The 17,631-nt window shown below is 38.3% G+C and overlaps 1 protein-coding gene across 5 annotated transcripts in view; it reads right to left on the bottom strand.

Annotated features, from left to right (window-relative positions):
* TOX (thymocyte selection associated high mobility group box) overlaps window positions 1–17,631 on the bottom strand; it is a 225,191-nt gene that overhangs the window by 81,306 nt on the left and 126,254 nt on the right. For all 5 annotated transcript variants that reach the window (XM_005443215.4, XM_055705182.1, XM_027811164.2 and 2 more), the window contains exon 3: window positions 11,700–11,942. In XM_005443215.4, coding sequence (XP_005443272.1) covers window positions 11,700–11,942 — 243 coding nt within the window. The remainder of the gene's footprint in view (window positions 1–11,699; window positions 11,943–17,631) is intronic.

The following is a 17,631-nucleotide window of genomic DNA, read 5'->3' as shown; positions in this document are numbered from 1 at the left end:
CAGCCTAACTTTCTAAGTAATGGATGATGATAAATAAATATAATATTGAAAATATGCACATAAACAATTTCATAAAATAACACACTACAGTTGAACCTTCAAGAAGAGTTATTTTTCTCAGTGTAGATAATGGACTAATACAATCTGGATCATGATTACATGCTAATAAGATTTGGGAAAAGCTGATTATTTTTCTACTGTTTCTTAAATGGTCAAGTCAGTGTGAACCAAAACAGTCTGAGTCAATATACATCCTCTTGATTACTTCCTAGCTGTTCCATCAACATCTATTACCTATCATTCATTCTTAGATAACTATACGCTTAATAAATATAAATATATACATATATAAGCACATTTTTAAAAGAAAAATAAATAAGACACAACTGAAAAGATTAAATGGTCTGCATTAACCTCCACTGACTTCTGGGGTTTGTGTACACAGTGAAGTAGGTGAATTTTTAAGGTTGAGGACCTGTACACAGAGCTTGCCTGAGGAGTCTGTGCAGTTGCCATTAAAGGAATTCTCTAAAAAATAATGTAGACAAGCATCTGTCAGAAATGACAAACATATGGAGTATCCTGCTTTTGGGGAGATGACCTTTTAAAGTCCTCGCTTGGACTAGATTAAGGGAGGGACCTTAGGGTTCCTTCTGGACCAATTTCTGTAATTTGGTAAGTAACACAACATTAAGGCTGCACTGAGCCAGGATCCAAGAGGTTGGGCTACTCATGTAACTTTTTCTTGCAGCACAGCTTTGGTATGCTGTCTTTAATTATATTATAATCAAAATAATAAAAATTGTTTCAAAACCGCACATGAGATGATATTTCTTCTCTTCAGTCTTGTTACAGCTTGCACTAGTTTTCCAAATGTTACAAAGAAAACCATTTCAGAATTGTGATTGCAGACTGTGGATCATTATTGATCAAAAATCTAAATCTGCACATTTTATGAACAAATGAAAGCATCTGCTATAAAGCTATCCTCTGTTTCTGCTGAAACTCTGGGAAAGACCCTGCTAGAGTTGGACAGGATCAACATTAGGACAGAATATTTCTGAAAATCCCACTGAGGTTTTCATCCAGTCACAGAGCTCTGAATATGCAGTTCAGAGGCAGAGGCCATGAACAACAAAGTTAGTGCAACAATGCTGGCCCCAATTAAAATTACACAGGCCAGGCCCTGGGCAAAGAACTTTCCTTCCATGCGTTTTCCCCTCCCTGCATTCACGAAAGCTGATGGCAAATGAGAAGAAACATGCGTGCTATGCGACCGGCCCCTAAGGCCTGGGACCAGGAGCATGGGGCAGTGGAGCATCAGACTCCGTGGTTGAAGAGATACTTCACTTCTCCCTAGAGCTGACTGCACTTCAAGGGTGGGTGAAACAATCCTCGCATCATTTCCATGGCTCTTAAATAAGTCTGCTGTATCAGTTCCAGGTTGCATGATAGCTTAAAGGTCTTGACTATCATTATATGCAATCACCGTAATTGCCTTATATTAGATGTGTAACACATGGCAGTTAATTCCTGCCTTTATTACATCTGAGGACTTCTGCTAGTTCTAATATTGGAAGTTGACTCTCACCACACTGCTGCCCACTTTTGTGTTGCTGATCACCACACATGAAATCAGGTCCTGGTAATACTTTTGTTATTATGGGTCCCACAATGTAGAGTCATCTTCCTCTCCCTTAAGATCTGTCTCTTTCAGCCTTTTTCATCTTGGGACTCATCTGTGTTTGTATATTGTGAATTACATTTTACTGGTTTTTTCAATAAAGTAAATGTCATTCTATTCTACAATATAGTACTTGACAGGTATGAGTGACTGACATTGCAAATATCTATTTGTACTGTTATTAGTACATTAGCATCTTAGCTAATTAGCGACTACAAAGCACTTCAAGATACAAGACTGCAGAAGAACAGAGTGCTGCTAGCATTATTTTTCAACTGCTGTGATTATTTTTTCTAGAAAAAAAACAACTTTTAAAAGTTTTGCCAGTGGTTATTTCACACTGTATACTTTCTGTTGGCCAACTTAAGCTGTACTTAATATCCAGATCAGCAGTAAGCCTATTGCACTAAACACTTTTTATGCTACTTCATAAGAAAGGGGAGTGTAATAACATTCATTAAACTGTGATCCCACACTTGAGTATTAGGGCGTGTGTAGGAAACTGAAGCTTAGTTACTGAGTTAATCTCTGAAACTCTTTATGTGTGAATGAAGGTAATCTTAAAGTATATTAGAAGGAAGTCCAATTTCTGAATAAAGTGTTGCATTCTCATCAAGGGCCTGATCCTGTAAATTCTCCACACAGAGGGCTTTTTTGCTAAAGAACAAGAACATCTAATTTCAAACTTTTTTTCAGCTTTGATCACTTGTTTAAGGATGAAGTGAAGGCACCTGTAGCCCAGTATCACCACTGTCAGGAAGTGGAATTTCAAATAAGGGATATGGAGTAACCTCATCTAGCCATCCGTTAGTTAGGCCATGTCTCAATTTAGCAACTAGGCTACTTCCTTTATTAACTCAAAAGAGCAAAGGTGATATTATTAAAGTTACTGTAAGACACTGCAACCTCGTGTGTAACCCAGGGGTTTGCTAAAAAATTTCTATGATGCAGCCATTGCGGTATGCTTATTAGATCTCTTGCATCTATGTCAATGATTTGGCTTTAGTTTCAGTCTGTTTAACGTACAATGTGGATCCACAATCTGGGGGAAAGGGCGATGTTGCAGATGCTACATCCTGTCTTTTACATTCCCTTTCCAGCAGAGGGCTTCAATGATTAACAGTGATAAATACCTACATACCTATATACCTATATATTTATATATATGCACACCTACATATATTCATATATATAGGTATATATGTGTGTTCATGTATAAATGTGTATGTATGTATGTACCCTGAGCACTGCAGTCCCACATCATCTCCAGGTCAGGTCAGGCACACAGTGTGCCACGTGTGTACCACACCACCTGTAACATCTCCTTTGTCCCTTTTCCTTCCCTGCAGGTTGGTTGAAATAGGAATGCTGGCTACACACTGGTAATATGTAAGATAAACTGTAATCCCTTTGTTCAGTTGACTTTAGAAGGAAAGGGTTCATTTTTGTGGGTTTTGTAATTGAAGGATATGTACCAGCATGCCTTAGAGGTGTTCCCTGTTCCATAATGCTGCTTTGCTGCCACTGCATACTTTCAAGTCCTTTTTGTAACTGTATCCATCCATAACATGCACAGAAAATGAATTAAGAACATTCATTTTCATATCTTTATTGTCCAAATATAGAGGCAGCAGCATGTACCACATGCCATAAATGTAGGTTAAATATGAGTGAAGCTACAGAGATCCTAAGTTGTACACATATGGCTGAAGTACAGCATTACACTAGCAGTGGATGTTAAGGATTTACATGCTGTCCCTGGGGAAACCCAACACTGGAAAGGGCATTTACACAGACCTTGTCTAAATGAACAGGGGGAAAAACAGAGGGGCAGACAACAATCTAAAATGAATCTTCATGTTATTGAAAGGATCAGGGGAGGAGTAGACTCCTTTACACTTTAAGCATTTAATTGCATTGAGAAAGAACCAGGGACTAAAATAAGATACTAGTTATTTTTTACCGATGATCATTTCTCCAAATCTCAAAATGCTACCAAGTAGAATTTTTTCTTCCCTTCCTGCTGCAAAAAGCAGAAAACTCAGAGAGTGATACTTAAAGTTCTGTAAAACCATTAAAACAGACTAAAAGCCTGTGAAACTGTTAATTGGACCTTTCAAATTCCTTCAACTCAGAAAAACCAAAAAAGCCAGCAAAATGGGTTTTATCCCAAAGTGAATTAAAAATTTTCCTAAATATCTATGACTGTACATACACATGACTAGGCAAGGAGAATTCACACTCCATTCTATCAGGTGACACTGGTTTGAAACTCTGGGTTGCTGGTGTCCCAGCCTTCAGCAGAGTCATGTTAGCACACCTGAACTTCCAGCATGCAAATGGTAGCTTGAGTTGAGACAGTGCATGCCACAGTAGGACTGGCTTCGTCCAGACAAAATACCTTTCTACTCTCTGAACAAAATGGATTGAGATGATGAATGCAATACAAATCCATGATGGGTGTGCACTCTTCTCAACTGCTTTCAAGTTTCAAGGAATGCAAATGCATGCGTGTAAATAATGAAACAGGTGGAAGGAGAGGCCACTTCACCTGATGCACAAAACTCTCCCTTTCATCTGCCTTGTGGGCTTCTCCTTCCTTTTTGTCTTCACCAAAGCATCTTCACTGTTTTCAAGAAATACATTTCACTTTATTCCATCTACAGGCCTTAAGATCACTATGATTTTTTTTCCAAAGACTGAATCTTCAGAAACATTTCATTATCTTGCTGTTCTCGACAACTACATGCAATGTTAAAAGCAGCAGATTAAAGTCAACAATCTCTGCTGCTGAAAACCCTGAATTTCTGACATTTTCTGAGAGTTATGTTTTCTCTATTTGCATACTCTATTATCTGTTTTGTTTGACACTCAGCTATGATGCTGTTTATGCATTAATCACTCCTGTGAGTATTTCACATGCGAGGTGGTGTATAATCTACCACCCACAACTGAAAGCTTTCTCTCTGCACCACATTCATCATGCCTTAGCCTGAGCCTATCTGGTTAAAGTCTAAGAAACAATAATTAATACCACTACACATATTTTCTTTCTCACTTTTTTATGTAGCAAATAAATTCCTATCAGATGATAGTTAACTGCTGTGAAAGAAGTTCAGCAAAGCATTTTCTACAGAAGGCTGTTTTCAAAACTAAAATATGCTACCTTGTTATTTCCTCTTGAAATTATACTGAAGTTGTTTTCCTACTGAATTTGTGAAATACATGAGACACATGGAGTATCAACAACCACACTCAAATAAGCAGAATGCTGTATTTCCCAACTGACAGTAAATCAACAGCTGAATTGGCAATCTAAAAAATGAGACCTGGAATTATTCTAAAAAAGGGTTCTGGTCATTTGTGTACAAATATTTTCCTACAGTAATAAGCAAATATTTACTCGCTCTATCTAAGTTCATGAAAAACACTACCCACAAATACTTTCACAGTGATTCTAATACTAGCTGACGTCAAGAAGGTGGGTTCATTGATAGCCTGCCCCACAGGGTGCTTTCTTCCACTCTGCTGATTTTGTCTTGGGAGGGAAAAACTCTAGAGGTCTTACCAGCTAAGGTGCTACCAGTGATATTCCCCCTACATGTATGCATGGACTAATGTTTACTGCCAAGAAGCTCCAAGGGACAATGAGAGCCACGGGAAGGTTCTGATCCACCTGCTGTAGTGGGAAGGTCATTAGACCAGTCCCAGACAGTGCACATCTTTTTGAGAGATACCTCATCTTGATTTCAATCCTCAGGTACAGAGAACTAAGCACCTCCCATAGTACATAATGTAAATGCTAAATCTCTATCCCTGTTAAAAATGCGTGCTTTGCTTCAAATCTAACTTTATACAGGTGTAATTTCTAGACATCAGATATTTTAATGCTTTTTTGTAACATGGTGAAGAGCCTTCTGCTAGCAGATATGCAATTTGCAGGTTTTTAAAAATCCTTGATCAAGTTCCACCTTAATCAGCTCTTCTACCTATGCTTTCTGTTGTCTTTCTGACAAAAGAGTGGAGCAGACATTGGAAATAAGGAAAGATAAACATGATGTCCCAGAGTCCTTGATGGAATAAATCATGTTAGTTCTACTGAAGACAATAAAGTTATGCCAACTGACATGAGCTGAAGATTTGGCTGTGTATCCCCATGGTTAGACTGTTTGACAAAACATACATTAACTATTGTAACCTTTTGCCACACAAAGCTTATTTCAGAGAAAATTCAGCTTGTAATATATGTGGGTTTAAAAAAAAATAAAAAAGGGGGGGAAAAAAGATATCCTGTAAGAATACAAAGTTGCTTAATAAGATAAAAAAAATAAATACTTTAACACAAGATGTTCCATGACCTTAGCTTTATTATTTGGTGGTTCTGATGGTAATAACTCACTGCAATAAAATTTGGGGTAGCAGCAGGTCTGTGTAGCATAACAGTAAATTTTGATGTAAACTGAAGACCAGAGCCTGGTAATGAGGCACAAATGTGAAGTATTCACCAGAGACTAAAAGTGTCTTCTAACACTGGCATGCAATACAAGCTAGAAAAAAGTACCCAAGTATGATTCAAATCTCAACATTTAAGTTAGAAGGGGAAAATCTTTTGTGTTGTTATGGAAGTTATTCATCTTGTTCATCAGAAATAAAAAAATTTCTGTTTGACTCAGTAGTTTGAACTAACACCTAAAGGTGCCAAAAAAAATAAACCATATAGGTCAGCCTCAAGATGAGTCATGAATACTGAATTTAAACTAATATGTATGAAACTGGTAAAATAAAATCTCTTAAATACATCCCAGCTACAACAACAATAACAACAAGCTCTTGTACTGGATTTATTAGCAAATGTACTGCGAATAAGAAATACTAGCTTCATTCTACCTGAGATGAATAATGAAAAAAAAAAAGTAGCTGTCTGCTTTCTTCCCAGTTATACAGTGCCACATTTTGTTTAAGATATTACTCTCTCATGGGCTGCATAACTAAAAAATAAAATTCATGAAAAAGTGTAATGCAATTGTTTGGGTTTTGATGAATTGGGGCATAACGTTAAATAATTATTCATTGCTCTTCTTCTTCTGTCAAAGTGTGCAAAAAAACCCCCAACAACCCACCCAAAATTTTTATTGCTTTTTTTAATGTATATAAGGACATGGCCCATTGTGTGCATTTTATTTTAAACTAATGCTTCTATTATTCCATATCTGAATAATTATAGCTGACATCATCTACTCTTCCGTGTCCTAGAAGATCTTTAGCTCTAGTCCACTCTTACATATTTTATGCATTACATGAAATAGAATACCCCAAGATTTTGAAAATATTTATTTTAAAAACAGCAATGAAATTGTCTGTAATCACATTTTCTGCTCTGCTTTGAAAGCAGTATTATTCAATATGCCAGTGGTCTTTTCCATAAAAGCAACATATTAGAAATTCATGCTGCTCTAATACATCTGAATTCATTGATGTACTGCACTCCCTATAGACCTAAAGAAACATTTTTGCTTCAGTTTCATATGTCCTGCACATTACCTACTGATGTGGTGGTTGTCAAAACAGTTGTACAGTAGCCTTTGAATTCAAAGTGTGCCTTGACTGTATACTAAAAATGACAATAAGCTTAAGTATATACATTATGCTGGCTTTTGTTGCCAGCACAAGAGCATTTGGGAAATAAATCCCCTGATTTTATTGCCTTTTAACATCTTTTCCACTTTAAACTTCAAACCCAGAAATTTGAAGCATTTCAAGAAACTAAAAATCTTTTATTTCATTCTTGTAAATTTTCTATAGTGTACCATCATAAGCCACATTTTCAGAAAGGTCAGCACAAGATTATAAATGAAAGCATTCAAAAATAGGGGTTTTTTTCCCCTATGTAAAAACAGCACTGTGGTTTTTAACCCTGGTTTCTTGGAGAAAAAAGCAATCATCTATAGGATATACTAAAGAAGCTGAAATGTCTGTAATTTTGTTGATGCCATGAACACACAGTAAATCTCATTTTATAGAATACATCCAAAAACATTTTTACAGATAAACATATATTCTCATAGGGATGGTGTATACATGCATTTCTTTGCAAATGTTAGAAAGGTATTTCTTGCAGTCCTTGGAGTATTTCAGGAAAATTCATGCAAAGAGAAAAGTGCTGGCAGGTCAAGCCCCAGCTGGAACTGTACCAAACCTACACAGGGCTACCTTGAACTGTAGTAAATCAGGAAGTGATCCCTATTCCATTATATAGGAGCAAACATGCCTACAGGACCATGAGTACATTTTCATTAAACAGCTCTATCTATATCTAATTGGATCCACTGAAGTAGGAATAGAAGTCATGTTCATATTAAAGGAGGACTTTAGAGAGCTCCTACAACTGGCTGACCATGCTGGGCTGGACTGTGTGTTCACACCACCATGTGTCACATTCTGCACAAATTCTGTAGACTCCTGAACCCTCAATATCCAGATGTAATGAGCATCTAAAGAAATCTGTATGTGACAGCATGGTATAAAATAGTGTACGTGTGTATGTCTGTATATGCCTGTATGTCATCTAAGCAAATAAGAGAAACACACAAACATAGAAGTCAAAACATGAACTGACAGCAGAATAATAAGAAAGAGAAATTTTAGTGAAACTTTTTTTTAAGTAGTGGGGGTGCAATAGAAGTCCAATCAATTAAAAAAACTTCAAAGGCTAATTCCAAATTTAAGTACTAGACACAGTAAATGGCAACAGGAAATTTTCATCTCCCAGCACTGTAAAATTTTTCAGAAAGAATTCCCACAGTGTAAAAAATCTGTAAGAAGCTGATCCCTAATAAGAATTCACTGAGCTCGTAGCGGGCTCTTATTGTGTGTGTTTAAGCACCTCCACAGAGGAGAATTCTTACAGAGCTCGGGGCAAATCCTGCAATCCTTACTCAAAGGGATTTCATCTGCAGCTTGGAGGGAGTGCTGCACAGTATGAAACCAGGACTTCTAATGGGGGGAGATTTGAAGGGGTTTTAGGAGGTCTACATCCTCAATTTTCAATCTGTCCAAAATCATATAAATCCTCATCTCAAAACACCTGGTAGGTGAGATGAAAGAAAAATGCTATACTCAGTGTACAAACTATTTTCTGACTTTGTTCCTGAGCTCACCGTGTTTTCTTTCTCTCATTTGGCTGGCATTAATTAATGCTTTTTCTATAAAACACCAACTGAAAACCAATCACTAGTTCTAACAGAGATAAAAAGAAAGGTATTATTGCTAAAATACCAACATGGGTTAAAAACTGGTTAGAAGGAAGTATCTTGAAAGTAAAAAAAAAAAAGATCAAATTCAATCAGAGGCACATCTCATTGCAGCTGAATTTGTCCCAATATAAGTAAAATTTGCTGAAGATGTGAAATTAATTAGAGACAGAGAACAGCCAACAGATTCATTTCTAAGAATAATTTTTCTAAAAATACTCATTAATGCCCTGAAAAATGAGGCGAGATACGTGGTTTCCAAATACACTAAGCAGTAGCTGATACACCAGAAATTATATGGCACCAAGGGTTTAGACAGATTAGAGAAACTTATACATTATGTTCTATGTGAGGCAATATAAAAGTGATTTAGGCAAGTACTTGTTAAATGGATCAGTTTGATGAGATAGTAAAAAGGAAACTTAGAGAGGAGTAATAACAAGAGAAAAGAGTCATACTGAAGAAAAAATGTAAAAGGTTCTGGATTATAAAGAAGACCTTCAAAGCCAAGTAAAGAGTGCTAACTCTACAAAATCCTCTGTCTCTTCATCAATGGAAAGCAAAAAGGACAATGGGGCCATTCTATTCACTGAAAAAGTTACTGAATTCACTGAAGAGTTAAATTATCTGCCTCAAGTTAATTTTTCTCAAGTTATCGAATTCAAATCAGTGGAACTATACTGCCAAACAGTGTTTGAACTGTACAAAATCATGGTGTTAACATCCTAACAGTTGTACTAACATGAGATGTAGCTTAATCCCCTTGACAGACAAGACAGCTTGAGTTAAAACTATTGCTAGTTAAGAGGCCCTCTTGTGTGCAAAGGGCATGCAAGTTAGGGATAACACTTGACTTAGCCCACGATGCTTCAAGGATCATGCTTTATTTATTGAAAAATTCTCAGAAATGACTGTTAAAATTTACTGCATATTTTCTTGATGTCTGATTTTCATTTTTTCTGATCATTAAGTCCCAATAGCAAAATTACCTAGTTATATCATTCAGCTTTTTTGTATTTGCCCTCGATACAATAATTCACTGTGATGCTCTACAAATTCTCAAGGCCCTTTGTTCAGAGCTTGTTGCAAGAGGTTAATGTGGAACATCAGAGCTTAAAAGAATGCATAGTTTTGAGCCATAGTCATGGCTCAAAAGAGGTCAATTCAATGAAATACTGCGTGTCTTGACTGGAGTGTCAAACATCTCTCTTACTTTTTCAAGTCCTACTTATAGCTCTGATTCTCAGAACCCCACACAAGATTTAGCTCGTGCTCTTTAATACATGCCATCAGCTTTGTAGAAATGCAAGCAAAATTAAAAACATTTCCATGATGTATATTTATATTTCTCTATGAAAATCTGCCTCTCCCCCTCTCCTCCCAATACTGAACATAACCCTGGGGTCAGATTCTGACCTCAAACACAAAGCGTGCAACATCCTAGTAAATCAATAACAACTAAGCAGCACATAAGAAGCCAAGAGTAGCCCCCCTGCAGTACAGCTCATTGGACATCCTCAGAGGGAATTCAGAGCTCCTCAATATCAAGGCAGCTTTATTTTAATTAAATTGCAATGAAGCCCTGTGACAAGGCAGATTTTTGTTGTAAACTGTTTTCCAGACACCACAGCCCCTGTCTGTGAGGTTGTTAGTTTGAGTGGCTGATGGGGAGCTGAGCCTAGACCCCTCAGCCCCCAAACCTCCACATGCTACCTCAGCTCCCAGGCTCACCGCAACCGTATTATTATTATTATTTATTATTATTATTATTATTATTGGTAATGTGATGGGGAGCTAACAAGCTGGAAACCTAAACAGCCTTGGTCCCTAAGCACAGAGCTGGGACACAGGGCCTTAAGCCTCTGATCCTTTGGTGAGAAGCTCAGACCCTTGGATTGACAGATCCTTAACTTTGTCTGTCTGGATCTGCAGTTCCTGGGCAGCCCATCTAGCAGAGTGCCTGAAGTCCAGTGAGTGCCACACAATACTGGGTCCATCCTCTTCCATGGGTTTTTGAACTCTTTGTCTTAGAATTGTACATCTAGTTAAATAATCTTTTCTGGAGCTGCTGTGCAAGAAGTATACTAATTATCTGTAGAGCCCACTTGAAAATGTAACATGTAAAGTAGCTCTGCAGTTGTTGCGAGCAATTTAACATTCAAAGAAGTGATTTATAATATCAGGCTTCCCAAGATTACGACCATAATGACTATCTGACAGACTTTAGAAGCAAATCGTCCAGTCATTTCAATTAGATTCTGGCTGGCTAAGGACTGGGAACTGTAAAAAGGCTATAAGATTTGGCCTAGAATCAGAAATAACATTTGCTGTTTTCCAAACGTGCAGTAAACAAGGAAGGAGATATTAAATTTTTGTACATCTCTCAGCACATGCAAATGAGAATGGAAAGAGCCTCGTCAGACAAACACAGAACAACAGCCATCTGGACCCAAACCCTGCTCCAGCGGAAGTCAAAGCCTTGAGCCTCCTTTTGTCATGATCTACATCTGTGTAAAGTGGGAGTAATTCTACTCAGGGTGGTGGGTAACATTCTTGTTTTGAGGAACTCAGCTGTAACCCCCCCACTGCCTCTGCTGGGGGCAGGATATGACATGGGAGTGTGATGTAAAATTCAGAGTCAGGCCAGCTTGCTCCATGACTTGGGTGGTGCAAGTGCTGGTCCCTCAGAGGATTTCAAACAGGTCTGTATTTTCAAAATTTCACAACTTAAAGCAGAACAAAAGGGAAAGATTAAAAATGCTTACCACAGAGAGGGAGTTGGAAAGCAGTGTCCCATCTTGGCCAAGCATGTTGGAAACTGTAATTTCAGGTAGATCCATGTTTTGTGGGTGGAATGGAAGGAGGCCGTTGTGGTTCATGGGATGACACAGAGAGTGGTACCCAGACTCTAACTCGTTCAAGTGCACCAAGGAGTGGTCAGGCAATGATGGAGGAGTTATAGGAGGTATGTTAAAATCTTCACTTTCAAGACTTGGGCCAGGAAAAGACTGGAAAAAAAAACAAAACACAAGCAAGCAGAAAGTGCTATGAAAATCATATGAATACTGGTCAAGAATGATAATAAAACTCATAAAATAAACAAGAAGAGACCAACTCACATACTTCTAAGCAGGAGCTTCAATTTAACAAAAAGAATATTTTAAACACCTATGTATTATAACAATGGATTTTCACCATTATGTATGGAAGAAAAATTGCCTCTAAGGCATAAGAATCTCTGATAGTTTCACAGCTTCCATTAGAATGATTTTTTTAAAGAAGCTGAATTCAAATAGATTTCAAGGGTTCTATTAAAATTTTCCAAGAGTGTTCATCTAGCTGAATACTTTTTTCATAGGAACTGTGGAAAAAGGAAGGCAATTTACAAAATTAACATTGGCTCAAAGTCATTCATAAGACTCCCTGCTACTCCTATCAAGAATTATATAGTGAAGAAGAAAGATACTGCTTTTAGGCTTACAGGAGAACCATACATTTGTTCTGCTACAAAGAAAAACCAATAAATACAGAAACAGTACATACTTTGTGTTTATAAAAATACATTTATGGTGTCTCAACACCACTGATTTTTTCTTTCTTAATCTATAAACGCAATGATACATAGATTTTGTCAGTCATCTAAATGAGTTACTCCACAAAGCAACTGTTTAGTCTTTTGTTGTCCACTGCCATTAAACCATCCAACTCAATCTGATCCAAGGAAAAGCCACAGGCAAAGTCAGAGCAACACACCAAGGTGGATAATTGCTATTATTTGTCTACATTCCTTGTACAGCAAGTAGGCTCATTTGGAGGATAGAGGTGGGTATACTTATATTTCTTAAAGGAGAAAAGGTGAGCAGGATTAGAGACATGATCCAAATCAAGAGTTAAAGGGATCACTTGCAGTGGTTCAGCCTGAAAGCCTGCTCTGCTTTTCTGAGAACAGCCACAGTTCTCATCTCCTTTGCAAGTGATCAGTCTTTGCATATCCCACACCCGCAGTCACAAGGTTTATAGCACAGAGACTACTTCCACCCTTCCTGCCCTTCTGCAGCAACGCAGCCCTGCTCTGAGTGCTGCCTCTATTACTTCTGGAAAAGCAACGATTTAAATACATTCTGCTCCCACAAAGTATCTTCAGAAAAGATTAAAATGGATGCACAGTTTCAAAGAGCAGTTATTAGAAGAAAATGTTTTCCCCAATACGAGTTTGTAAATGGAGGACAGTATGGTATATGAATTCATGCAGAAGGACAAGAGAAGAATCAATGGCCAATTATAAACAAAGGGGTTCTTCATTAGTCATTATAGTAACAATGTCCTCCTGATGCCTGAGGTTACTCTCCTCTGTACGAGCATGGATATAAAAACTTAAATGAGACCAACAACAAACAGTGTTACATGTTTTCGATGAGCTGCTCAACACAGAAGAACCTACTGTAGTGCACATTGCCATAGTTTTGGTTGCTTTGTTTCCCAACAAGGTTTACACCTGTGTTGCCAGTGTCTTGGTATGAAATAGAACAGGAAGGCTAGACTGCAAAGGCTAAAGTAAAATCCCAAAGAATGAAAACAGCAGAACAGGGAGAGGAAAAGGTCTGGCAGTGTCATCACCAGCCTTATGTGTGAGGACTTTTGATTCTTCCACTGTTTTCCAGCTGTGTTTCTCACCTCCAGCAGAGGAGTTTACTCTCCCCTGGCCCCTGCCCTCTCCTTCATGGGAACTTGGTGTGAGTGTGCTGCCATTCGTGAGTCGTATTTGCCCCTGCTTTTAGAAGCCATGACACAGCCACCAGTGGAGACATCTCCAAGGGAGGAAATACAGTAAAAAAAGACCCTCACTAAATGGTGAGGAGACTTACACATGACAAAGAGAAAACATGGTATTTATTCAACCACAAATGTATATACTGTGTAAAAACAAATAAAAGTATTATGGACACTTTATAGTGCCCTCAAACTACGGCCCGTGGGCCAGATACGGCCCCCCAGGGTCCTCAATCCGGCCCCCAGTATTTACAGACCCCCCGCTGGGGGTTGGGGGGGAAACCAAGCAGCCGCAGATGACTGCCTGCCACTGCATCCGCGCGCCGGCCCCCTGGTTAAAACGTTTGAGGACCCCTGGTGTATACGCTATTTGCTAATTACTATTATATGAAACCAATCAACGATGAAAAGAAAGGTGTCTGTAGTGAACTTAAAGTCTAATACCACAATAACAAAGCAGCGAGGGACAGAAATGAAGGAAGGGCCAACACCCTTAATGCTCTTCTGGCCCAGTGCTATCCCACACAGGTGCAGTTGGATTTGGTTACCGTCATTGTGGTGAGCTTAGATCCAGGTAACCTACAGCTACCAGGAGGGCTTCATGAGCTGTGAAAAGAGGACACTTTGTGTGCAACACTATCTTTTCTACTGTCCCCAAAAGCTGATGGCCTCAAAAGAATTTTGTATCCCATGATTTTGCAGGTACAAAGAAGTGTTAACATCTGGGTTTTTTCTCTCTCGCTGTCCTACACTGAAAATACCTTGTGCTGCATGTTTGCTCAACCAAGATGTCTCATCACCTTCTAGAGGAGGAAGAGAGATCTGCCCCGCTGTTTTTAAGCAAGACTAACACAAGAGTCTACAGCATTCTCTCACCACTTCTTTAACAAGAAGAAGCGACTTCAACTTACGTTTGCTACTAAAAGCAAATATTCCTAAACCAAATACTGACAGGCTGGGTGTGCCTGCACCGATAATATTGGAGGCATTCAGGAAATCTGCTTAATTGCACACACCCTTTTTGCATGCCATGTGTCAATAGTCCAGGTTTTACTTTAGTTAGGCTTTGATTTGCTGTGTTTCAAATGTGTCTTTAACTAGTAACACTTCAAAAAACGGTGGAAGCAACTGAACTGCCATTAGGACACTAACTGCGCTTATTAAAAAAGAAGTAAAACACTAGTAGCATAAAACTCCATAACCCCAGTTGCATCATGTGTAACTGTATAATAATATTATATGTATTATATGGGCTAAGAATTTTAAATAGACAGTTGCTTTCTGATTACTTTTAAAAAAAAATCACACCATGATTATTGCTTGCAAACCAGTTTGAGTGTACTTGATCCTACATCACCTACCACACCACTGTCCACTACACTTGCATAAGCTTCTTAAAGTTGTGGGAGTAGTGTAGCAAAGGTGATAACGCACCAAAACAACAAAACACTTGTTCTTCCTATAATGTTTTTTCTTTTATTTTCTTTTTTCTTTTTTCTTTTTTTTTTTTTTTTTTTTTTTGAGATGTAAACTGTTGTACTACAGAATCCAAGACATATGTTAACAGTATGGGCAGGTATTTGAAAGTATCTGAAGAGCACCTTATTCACCTAACATTTTCAGCTGGTTTGGTATTTCCATACTTAATATGTGTGTATTTAACACATACTTACATAACTTCCTTAGGGAAGTTACTTCAGCAGGAACATGACAGTACTGTGGTTTGTCTTGTCCGGCAACATGGTTCAGATGCTTGTAATGACTTGGCACACCGGCACGTCAGAAACCAAAAGTCCTATATACTTTTGGAGCAAACTCAACATACCCCAGAGACAAGGCTGTTGCAACTGCGTGTGGAGGGAAGGAGTAAGGAACAGGACGTATGCTTGTCCCACCAATAGCAGCTACAAGATTCAAACAACCGCTCCTACTCCTCTGCCACCTCTCCCCTTGCCATTGGGAAAGCCTTCTTATGGAACCATCTGGAGTCCCTCTGACGCAACTGAGTCAATGCTGGCCACAGGCTTTCCTGGAATGTCGTATTGTTACCCTCTTCCCCAAAAGGACATTTCAGGCAACTCCAGCACAAGGACAGGCTCAAGGCTTTCCCTTGCAGTGAGAAGTCCAACTCCCAAGACACTCATAATCCTGTCCCAACCCCTGGGCTTTCTTAGAGCATCTCTTCTTCCAGCCCAAGCCATTTTATCTGGAATTTTTAATGAAAGGAGTTATCTACCATCAAAAGCATTTGGGAAAGCTACATACCCTGTATCCAATTACAATTCATAAGTACAGATCATAATATTAATAATAAATGGTGGCCTGTAGCTTCAGTTTTGTTAGGTTTTTCTTTGGGGGTGGGGAGAAAGATTAGGGGTTTTGCACCTCCCATCCCCCCAAGGTTTTTTTCCTTCATAGTTGCCTTTATTATCAGAAGGACTTTCTCTATTCAGAAAGACACAGAATAGCTCCTTTTCATTCTACTGGTCACAGAAATACTAGCAAGCTCGCCTTTTCACTTTTGCATCAAAAAAGAGTAGCAGTAAATGCTTTATTTACTTTACTACAGAGCTACTAGGAACTTTGCCAGTGGTTTCGCTTTCATCTCATGACTGTGGGAGTGGATGAGGCGTTTATCAGCTCTTCAGTTTAGGGGAACTTGCTGGACCTTTATTACATTCCAGAGAGAAAGCCCTCTGCAAAGTAACACCATTAAACCCACTGCATAGCACTGAACAGACACAGACTTCAATTTTAATTTACTATTAAGAGGATTTTTATTACACCCGTATTTATTACAAACAGATTTCAGATTATTTTGGATGGGAGCTACACAGTGGGAACCTCAGAACGAAGCATCCTTAAACTTGTGCTCTTTACAGACAGGAAACTATGAAAAAGGTTTTTAAATCAAAGATGCCTTCCCAAATCTAAAGGACAATATTCTATGTTTCTGGTTATCTATTTGTGATATTTCTGCCTGAAATTATGGAAACTTCATAAAGCAGATGATTTTTGAGACGCCCACTCTGAGATCAAGAGACCTTATTATCTATGCCACCTTAGCCCATAATTTTACGAGAAAAGCTTGCCAGGATAAAATGATACAAACACTTAACTTTGATTCACTGTCAACCCAAGTCCAAGCTTTTGTTCCTGGACAATGACCTTGTTGGTCCCCTTCAATTTATCTTTTATGCCACTTAGCCTGGCCAAATCCAGCAATAAGCTATGAAGGGGGGCAAAATGGTGTATGTATGTGTGTATACATCAAAAGTCAGTTATTTACTTTATCAACATGTAACTCAAATTAGAGATAAGCATCCTGCTGCACCAATAACACACACACACACACACACACAAATATCTAGCATTTATTCTCCAGAAACTCAGATACTCGTTGCTACCAGAAAAATAAGGGAAATTCTTGCACAACCTGCTGCATAAGAATTGAGGAAAAAGGAGTAAGGAGAAAGAAGGAAATAAAAATAAAGCCCCTGTGCTTAAGTACTTTACAGTGATGACTGCATAGTGGCCAGAAAAACTTACTTATGTTTCAAAATAATTTTAATAGAACTTTAAAAAGTAATCGGAGCAGGGAAACCAAAGGAGATACCTCAAACAGACTGACCACAAGAGGCAGCAAGCTTTCAAATATCCAAGGTAAATCCCTCTGGAAAGAGCAGAACTGTTACTGTACGACAGTACAGAAGACAACATGCATTAAGTAAGTCTAATTTGTGTGCTCAGTGGTTATGTCAGTCACCATGCATATACCCAACAGACTCTGGTATTAGCAACAGTTCCTTAAAAATTGGGAATTTGCCTATAGATATTTAATTTAAATGAAATGAATGGCACTGTCAACTATGTAGAGCGTGTCTTAATTTTTCATTTGCACCAAGGCTCTGCATCTGAACTATGGAA

This window comes from Falco cherrug, chromosome 3 (genome assembly GCF_023634085.1).
Source record: "Falco cherrug isolate bFalChe1 chromosome 3, bFalChe1.pri, whole genome shotgun sequence".
NCBI classification, from domain to species: domain Eukaryota; kingdom Metazoa; phylum Chordata; class Aves; order Falconiformes; family Falconidae; genus Falco; species Falco cherrug.
This window is presented reverse-complemented; position numbering and strand designations above follow the sequence as displayed.